Source organism: Limulus polyphemus, unplaced genomic scaffold (assembly GCF_000517525.1).
Source record: "Limulus polyphemus unplaced genomic scaffold, Limulus_polyphemus-2.1.2 Scaffold3355, whole genome shotgun sequence".
Lineage (NCBI taxonomy): Eukaryota > Metazoa > Arthropoda > Merostomata > Xiphosura > Limulidae > Limulus > Limulus polyphemus.
The window spans coordinates 11,898-21,965 of NW_013668965.1; the positions used below are offsets into that span (position 1 = coordinate 11,898).

At 32.5% G+C, this 10,068-nt stretch overlaps 1 protein-coding gene across 16 annotated transcripts in view; it reads left to right on the plus strand.

Moving 5' to 3' along the window:
• Positions 1 to 1,317: 1,317 nt before the first annotated feature.
• Positions 1,318 to 10,068, plus strand: part of LOC106469206 (C-Jun-amino-terminal kinase-interacting protein 4-like) — a 107,101-nt gene continuing 98,350 nt past the window's right edge. For all 16 annotated transcript variants that reach the window (XM_022397642.1, XM_022397641.1, XM_022397640.1 and 13 more), the window contains exon 1: positions 1,318 to 2,317. In XM_022397642.1, coding sequence (XP_022253350.1) covers positions 1,979 to 2,317 — 339 coding nt within the window. In that variant the 5' untranslated portion in view covers positions 1,318 to 1,978. The remainder of the gene's footprint in view (positions 2,318 to 10,068) is intronic.

The window sequence follows — 10,068 nt, forward strand, 5'->3', positions numbered from 1 at the left end:
GTTTGTGAAAGTGTTATTGGAAAGATTGGATGATATTCACCATGAAGTGCGTTCGAACTTGAAAACGTCTGCTGATTCCATGAAGTTATGTTATGATAAGAGATCTACTGAAGTCAGTTTTGTACCAGGAGACAAGGTGTGGTTGTATAATCCCAGGCAGACCAAAGGGAAGTCTCCTAAGTTGTCTTCTCCATGGGAAGGCCCATATGACATAGTGGATCGTCTCTCAGACGTGACTTTCCAGATAAAATGTGGTCGGCGAGGTAAGCCAATTAAGGTGGTGCATGCCAACAGGCTTTGGCATTATCATGTCCAGGACATTTCAGTTGGAACGAAGTGAACAATGAAACAAATGACACTTCTGAAGACGTGTCACCTGAAAAAACCACTGTCGAAGAAGAAACTGTACCCGGTTTTGAGAAGGGAAACAGTGAAGCCCTTGATGAAGTTACTACCACTGATGTGACTGTTACCGATAATAGGACGTTTCCTGATGAAGCAGATGAACCCCACATGAAGCAGAAGCCAACAAAACGGAGACCAGTACGAAAGAAGATACGTCCCGTAAAATTAAGAGACTTTGTTTAATTTTAATTTTGTGTTTGTAAATTCTGTACATTTAATTAAGTTATTGTTAATTGTTTATTGGTTTAATGTAAGTGGCTATTGTTCGGGACGAACAATACTAAGGAAGGGGCAGTGTTACGACAGCGGGGGTCACGTTACGCTAGTAACACGTCATATTCTCGAACGTTCACGTCCCTTCCTGAAGTCTCGGGAGTTTACTAGATTTCGGTATTCTTGTACATATAAGACGGTCAAGACGTGAAGGCAACAATGTGTGTAATTGAACTGCGGACAGAGAGAGAGTATTATTGAGTCGAGCACGTGAGACGTTCGTTGTGAATAACAGCGTTTGTTATAGCGCGACTGTGGAAATTAAGTGTATTGCAAAGTTGTATTCAGAAAGAATAAACCAGTTTTATTTAACAAAGGACTTGTGTCGCTAAAGTTTCATTGGAAAGAACTTTTACGGAAAATTAACTAACGAATGGAGTCGTAACAATATGATGGCAATTTTTTCAAAAGCATATTAATTAATTACATCCGTTCAGATTTTTGGTAAAATTTCTGGGTAATTTTAAAGTAATTTATTAACTTAATTACATGCGTTAGCATTCCATTGTCACGACCACTTTATGTTGAAAGGCAAGAAAAACGGGAGGTCTACTTTAGCGATTCCTGTTTCTCGGGTTTTAATTACCCACAAATCATTTCAACATTACAATGCGCATGTGCTCAATCGTCATATGTTCACGAAAGATTTATAATATATCATTATTTGATTGTTGACTTATAAATTATTTAATTCTTGTAATATTTTGAAATTTCACGCATAATGTTTATGTTGATAATATTTCCATGATTTTATGGAAATCATGATTAGCTGTGGACTGTTTTAAATGATTTAAAGTTGTATACAGCGAATTTATTACCAAAGCAATACTTCAATCTGTTTTGGTCCCAGAGTAGTACGACTACTAGTACTGGTACTAGTTCACCTTCAAAGTTGAATTTCATGCATTATTTCTTATGTTGTATAAGTTCATTTAAAATTGCATGTATGATGTTGCTACACGTAGAATACAGAATAGGCAACTTAAGTGAAATGCTACAAATTATAATGCTAGCCAAAACTGATTTAGGCTTATTAAGTTAGACAAGTGTTTTTTATACATATAATTTATAAGTTATAATGCATTGGAGAAGCAGTTGGTTGTGATATTGTATTGTATCACCAATATTAATGTTATTGTATCAGTGATAAATTGATAGTCATTTTTTTTCTATGAACGTGAAACCAGTTTTTAGTTACATTTGATAGTGTGGATCGTTATGAACATTTGAAAAACTCATTAGGTTTAATGAAGGAGGAATAAATTGAATTCTTGATTTGAAGTCATTACAAAAGTAAATAATGGATTCAAGTCCAACCTCATCAAACTCCTCTAGGCTTTCACCAATGCAAGAAACTGTTTATGGGACTAATAATGATGATAATCATGTTGTTGTATCTGAAAAGGTGCAAAACCTAGCTGGAAGTATATATCAAGAATTTCAGAAAATGATTGCAAAGTATGATGAAGATGTAGTGAAAGAATTAATGCCACTTACAGTAAATGTATTGGAAAGTTTAGATTTAGCATACATGGAAATTCAAGAACATGAAGTCGAATTAGAACTTTTGCGTGAAGATAATGAACAGTTAATTACACAATATGAAAGAGAGAAGCAGCTTAGAAAAAGTTCAGAAAAGGTGAGTGATAAAGAAATAGTAATGAAATGAGGAAAATGTAATTACCAAGCATTATATGTATTGGATCCTGGACCAGGATATGTATAGTTGTTTCTTGTATTCAAGTCAGTGATATTTATGCACATTTTTCAAATTATTTTGTAAAATCATAATCTAAGGTAAATATAGATGAATTTAATTAAATCTTGTGAAATCAATAACAACAGATTAGCTCAGATGTTTGCCTTAAATTGGCATATGTTATAGAAAGCAAATTTTGTAAATAACATAATTACTTCAATTTCAAAGGTTTTGTTTGATACATTTTTGGATATTTACAATAATTATTTATTCTGGGACTTTAGTGTATGTATTTCGATCATTTGCTTCTTATGCCGCTGTTATAGACAGTTTTTTTACCTTTTGGTACTTTTGTTGTATTTATGTTTCATTTCTGTTAACTGGTGATCATTTGTGAGGTAATAACTGTGTTAAAGTTGTTATATAGGAGACATCAATAACTGATCCTTGAGGGCTCCTACACTATATGTATATAACATGATCTAAAAATAAACAGATACAAACCTGAGATTCGTCAAGCCAGCAATCAAGGAACATGAGATAACATGTAACAGATCTAGAATACATACACACATGTATATATATATATATACTTATATTTTAATGTCAACAAAAGACCTGTTTGTCTTTCTAAGCTATTCCATCCATTATACTAAACTCTAAAATACAAATAACACACTTAAAGCTAGTCTTTATCATTCAAATATTTATCAAGCCTCCCCTTAAACTCCTGTAAAGTAATTGCATAAACCATATTTGAAGGCAACCCATTCCAAAGGTGAACCATTCTTTTAGAAAAATAAAGCTGTTTTAGCTGAAGATGACTTCTACCCTGACAAAATTTATATGTGGTCTCTAGTCTCATCAGTAAGTACAAAAAAAGATGATGCATCAACACTATCAGGTCTCATAATAATTTTAATCAATTTGGTCAGATCCCTTCTAACTCTCACTAATTTCAAGAAAAACAGTTTCAGAGAGCTTAACTTATTCTTTTATGACAACCTTTCCATCCCAGGTATCATCTTAGTATGCCCTTCTCTGAACCCTTTCTAAACAAATTAGTGTCATTTCTAAGGTAAGGAGATCGAGACTGAACACGGTACTGTACATGTGGCCTAACCAATGACCTGTGCAATGATATTATAACCTCTTGTATTGACTTGTGTTCTGTATTTCTATAGATTTTGTGTAAAGAAAATCATGAGTTTGGTTTGATGTTTTTTTATCGGGGAATTCTATTATTTCAGAACAAGCTATTTATAACTTGTTTAGGCTCTTAGTTAATTAAAACACCACAATAATCATAGCTTCTTTAAGTTATTTCAAAGGGTAAAAATTAAATATTTTAATTTATCAGACTCCAGTTAAGACAGTTGTATTTTTCTAACACGGTCGTTGGCTTATGGAATGAGTTGATGCTAGCAGTAATGGAGGTGGGCACTTTACAAGAGTTTGAAAGAGGAATTGATGCCTCAGTAGTCATGATTCCTAATTCTAATAAGTCTCCAACAAAAACTACAGACCAATTAGTTTAATAAGCCAAAGGGAAAACTGTTTAAAAAAAATAACTGCTCAACAACTGCTCAGTTTTTTAGAAACTAATCACTTACAGAAATACATAATAGTTTCAGAAAGAACAGAAAAATAAATTTATTGGCTGTCTCATCTGGCTTACTGAAATGATAGTAAAAAGTTATAAATATCAACCCCTCCACTGCAGCTGGTTTCCTTGACATTCAGAAAGGCTGCTACCCAATGTGGCATTATGGGATTAGATATAAATTAGCAAACTACAAAATCCCCAGATTATATTTAAGATACATTTCAGACTCTTTTAAATAACTGATCTGTCAAAATCAAAGGCAACTCGATTCTTTATGCCCACCTGGCAGAGTGCCCCTGGTTTCTGTCATCATCCCACTTGTTTACTTACATCTTATATGATCTAAACATACCAACTGAAGTACAATCACACAATTACGAGCTTTCGAGTGAATTAAATACATATTTGCTGCTCTAAAAAAAGAAATATAACAGAACCACATTAAGATCTATGACAACAAAGTAAAATCCGCTGATACATCAAAATGGCTAGACATTACTTTGATACCAGCTTAACATCAAATAAACACCATAGTTAAATCCATGTCTTACCTCTGTATTCAAAGTCTTAGTACTAATCAAAACTAAACTTTCAGTATACAAAACACTTGTATGTTGCATCGTAGAATATGGACATATATAATTTTCCATAACACATCAGACAGAAACTACCTCAAAAAGCAGAAAATTAAAAATCAAGCATTCAGAATAATAAGCAAACTACTTAAGTACACACACATTGAAAAACTCCATAAATATATCAAACTCCTTTATATAAGAGACAGGTACTTCAAATTAGGTAAAAACTATCTTATAAAAGAAAACACAAAATGTTGCCTATTCAACAAGCAATGTAATTTTCAATTTAAGATTAAAAATACTTTTGTGTATCAGAAAATTTTCAAATTTCACATGCAAAATCTCTATAATGTCCAGATAGTTATCAAATGCTTCATGAGAAAAAAACTTTATATTTTATCTGTTATTTTTAGTAACAAATCTCTGTACGGGTTTGGTTGATTTGACCGATCTCGTAACCACGTTAAAAAAATTAGGAAATAAATATAAATTATGCTTTTTTCATTCTAGAATGACTACAGATTATAACACAAAAACATAAATGTTTAGACTAAATAGTTTAAATCTCATAACATTATTCACTTATATATATTTATTATTTTTATTATATTGACCTTTTAGTTATGCCTGGCTAACAATGCAGAAGTTACAGTGAAGCGGTGCACGTGCACTCATGTTATTGTATCTAATAATATAAAACTGACCGTTAGTATTCACAAAGTGACCTATCTTGCTTTTGTTGTAGTAGACTGGTATTTTATAAAATACAGTCACATTTTAATTATTATACATTATATATGTATATAGATTATTGCCATTTAGAAATAAGCTCTTAAACATATTTTTCTTAAAACACAGAACAGTAAATATAGAAGTAAAGCAAACAATTAGGTCTTCCAGTTACGACCTTTGTACTCAGTTGCTGCTTGATATAGGCTGCTAAGCCTTTTAAAATTTTACACGTGGAGGATGTGAAACAAAATTATTTTTTTTAGGTTTTATATATACAGTTGAATAACCAAAAAATCATAAATTCATAAATATGAAATTTTGAGCAGACTAATGACACAACTTACCTCCTTGAAATCTTGGTTCAAAAGAAAGAAATGGCATCCAAACACTTTAAAATGGGCGCTAAATCCATTAGGGGGACACTCTGAGCTTCTGATTGGTTATTCATGTCATATATAAAAGCAAGTGTATAAGGGAGTGTTTTCAAAAATGGAAGAGGTGGGTGGGGTGCCACTGTGTTTGATTTATTACATGAGCAATATCTTAGCAAATTGAAAAGATAAAAGGCTCTTATTCTATATTTTAGCTTGAATATCAGTAGTTTGAGTTCCTAATTTGTACAAAACTATAGACTTAGTATTTTGACATCACAAACATCTAATTTGTATCTGTATTAGATACATGTACATGCTTAGAAAATAATTTATTTTTTATAATCAAATCACATAATCTTAAAATTTTGTTAAACAAATGATGATGAGTTATGATGTATTCCACATTTAATGTGAAGAACATTGTATGACAACACATGTAGGAAGCAGTGATCTGTTTGAAAATAGCCTCAGTAAATTCAACTATATGATTATTCTTGTTTCAGTATTGAGTATATGTATGCATTGAGAAATTACATTCATTTTAAAAAACTTCCTCAGAGACAAGAGTAATGTTAGTGAAGTAGGAGCAAAAATGGTGGCGGGCCACAAGGCCCATCAAGATAACAACTATACAGCCTGAACAACATATATTTTACTTCACCTGTCAATCAAAAATTTAAAGTAACAACATCAACACCTCACTCAGGTAGTTAATTTGTCTTCTTCAGTGCACCAGAAGAAACAGGTCATTCTTTAGTAAACTTCTCATAATTTTGAATCATTCTTGTAGTTCATCTTTTTACAAAGATATTAGAAATAGCAAAGTTACAGAAGATTTGACCAATTGATGCTATCCATCATAACCAACCAGTCATATCAATCCAAACCCTTCATGGCCATGTTTTTTTTTTGTTGTTGTTGTTTAATTCTGAGACCTCTTATGATCATCGGGAGGTATCTTAGATGCCTATGCATCATCTCTTCTTCAGGTAGCCATCCCTAATTTGGCAGTGAAAGACTAGAGCATGAGTAGGCAATCAAATTTTTTTCCTGGCCATGGATGTGGTCAGTTGATCACAGAAATGGCCACACCAATAATAAAACATTACATTTTCACTAAATAAATTTACTTCAGGATTCTAATGACAGTCAAGATCAATTATAAACACAACACAAAAGTACAAAAAAAACGTTTTCAAAATCACAAGGTGTGAAATTTCAATGAGAGATTTGGCATTCTTTTTCTTTGACCAGCTAAAAACACACTATCAATGATTCAACGTGTTGGCCACACATTTTTGCGAAATGGCTACACATGGCCATTGGCCAATGGGCTGCCCACACAGGGACTAGGGGGAAGGCAGTTAGTTAGAACACTCCCACCACCTCTTGGGCTACTATTTTACCATTAAATAGTGGGATTTACTATCACATTATAATGCCCCCACAACTGAAAGGGTGAGCATGTTTGACGACAGGGATTGGAACCTCTGATCTGCAGATTGTGAGTTGAGCACTCTAACCACCAGGCTCTCACATCCATGTAACTGTCCAATAAAAGTTGTGGTATTTTTAGATGAAACTGATTTTCCTCTGAGTGATAGGATAGGCCCAGTGAATAATAGGAGACTCATCAAGTTATTTATTACAGAGTAGTTTTCAATTTCTGTGATTAACTGTGTTTGTGAGAAGGAAATAAAGAGACTTGAAACTTTGTAAAACACAAATGAACAGTATTTATTATTAACACTAACACAAACAGAGTATGTGAACCTCCTTGTTTTACAATGAACAGTTGCCTTAACTGGATCAGGGAGTAATTCTAACAGACCGACTTTGTTCTGAGATCATCTACTGGACTATTTAAACCTTACATTACTTTCTTTATACGTTATATCAGACTTGCCCGGAGAACTTAGTGCTACCCATGTTACTAGTCATTCTCATTCAAACTTAAGGTATATCATAACCTCAAGGCATCACTTGACCTACCATTAGATAACATTGCTTTGACATCCTTGTACGATTTTTAGCATTACAGCCATACCCTCCCATGGGCAGACCAGGTGTTACTTCATGAGAATGTAAAAGAGCAAAGGCAGCTAGAAGGAGAGCTACTTGACAACTTTTGTCAACCATGTATTATGCAAAAAATGCACATTCCATTATAAATGATGAATTTTGATTAATACTGTATTAAAATAAGAAGGTAGAAAATGCATGGTATGCCTGCATACCATAAAGTCGAAAAGAATTTGTACTAAAAAGTGTAAATTGTGAGATGTTAAGGGGCCTTAGGTCCCATTGAGGGTTTCCTGCCTCTCAACCTCTCTTAAACACAATTAATCCACCCCTGATCTCTTCCTTAAACTTCTATAAAATTGCAGAATCTGCAACTCTAGATGACAATTTATGCAACAGATTTACCACCCTGTTAGAGAAATTTAACAGCCTCAACTGGAGATTTGTCTGATCTTTCCAAATCTTAAATTTATTACCTCTTATCTACTGCCTTAAAAATTCAACACGAAAAACTTGATGCAAGAACTATATAAATTTCTTTAAAAATATTGAATACTTTAGTTATATCACCTTTTACACTTCTATTCTGAAGCTACAATAAGTTGTTTCAACAAATATCCATACGACAACCCATTAATCATCCTAGTATCCTTTCTACAAACCTTTTCCAACAACTACATATCTTTCTTATGACCAAAGTTATCCATAGTACTACAAGTGTACCTAACAAATGACTTATACAACATAACCATAGTTCCTTTAGACTTGCAGTCAAATTTCAGTTACCCCATTCAATAAATCATTCACTTTGAAGGCTTATGAATTGTGTCGACCAATATTTTTAATTTGATCCACATATTTAATCTAAATTATATGTGCAACTATATAATGATAACCCTGATATATAACTTGATATGTGTTTGTTCAACAAACCAACCAGTCTCTAAAATACCAGTATCCTCATTACAGCCAGCCAGACTTAAGATACTTATATCATCAGCAAATATAACATATTTTTCGACTATGCCTGTAACAATGTCATAAATGTAAATGAGGAATCGAAACAGTTTTATGAGATAATGAATTCTACTCTTATTTTATGTTGTTGTTGACCATTTATTTATTATTTCGTCTATTGTTTCGTTCATCTATGAATTTTTAGTTATATTAAAGCACTAACTCACCTTCAAGATATTAATGGTGTGAAAGATTAGATAGATTTATGGTAATAGCTTGTCACATGAGATGTAACATCAATGTCCAACCACTAAATATAAAAAGTTTTAATTGGTCTTTGAATTGAGTTAGTTCACGAGATATAGTTAGAATTATTGTTTATGAAATTAAAAGTGGTTTCATTTTGAAACATTGTGTTATTATTTGGTGAACTAGTTTTTTTTATTTTTCTGTTTCTTTTGCTAATTCCTTTGATATTTATTGAGATTAATCACATTGAGATTAGTGTTGTATTGTTTATTAATGTTTATACCTAGACCTGGCCAGGCACAGGATTACTAATTAGTATTCTTTATTAGTGATAAAATTTGTATCTTAATTGTTTTAAAGTTGTTGTTTTTTGGTTGTTTTTTTTCTGTTGTTGTATTTAATAAGTTGTTTTTTGTTTGACCTTGGTTGTAGTGGCATTTTGTTTAGTCTGTTACAGTTTCAATACAGATCCCTGAGGAACACCAGTTTTAATATTAGTCCAACAGACTGAAATATTTAATATATCCAGTGCTGACAAGGTCTATTGCCTAATCACAGGGATTAATCTGATTCATTATTGCCCTAAGTTGTATGAAAAATTTGATTTTAGTTGCAATATATTTAGATCATATTTCACTACTTCACATTATCATAGTTGATAGCATATTGGCTTTTATATGCAATACTTAGTATAGAGTTTGATATTTTTACCATACTCTTAATGAAAAAGAAATATGAACATTCACATGATCTGTCTTCAAAATGTGTGAGAGTTGACATGAAATATAGATATAAAATAAAGCAAGAATTTAGCTGCCATTTCTTATGGATTGGATAACCTACATTATCACATAGTAGAGTATTGTCACGATGGCGGAAGTCACGTGACGCTGCTGGCGCGTTTGGCGCTGGTAGCGTGCATGAAGTTTCTCGAATTATCGGGGAAGTCCAAGTTTGTTTGAGATGCCCTCTTCTTTAGTATATAAGTCTAGCAGAGAAAGCCAGCAGGGTAATAATAAAGTGTGTGTTTTGTACTCGTCAAGAGTGAAGTTATTGAGATTGTGAATCGCTGGGATTTATAGCATATATTATAGAAGTTGTTAAGTTTAAAGTGACAAGAAACGTAGTGATTGTGGAACTTCTGTGTACTAAAAGTTTGTATCGAGGAAGAAT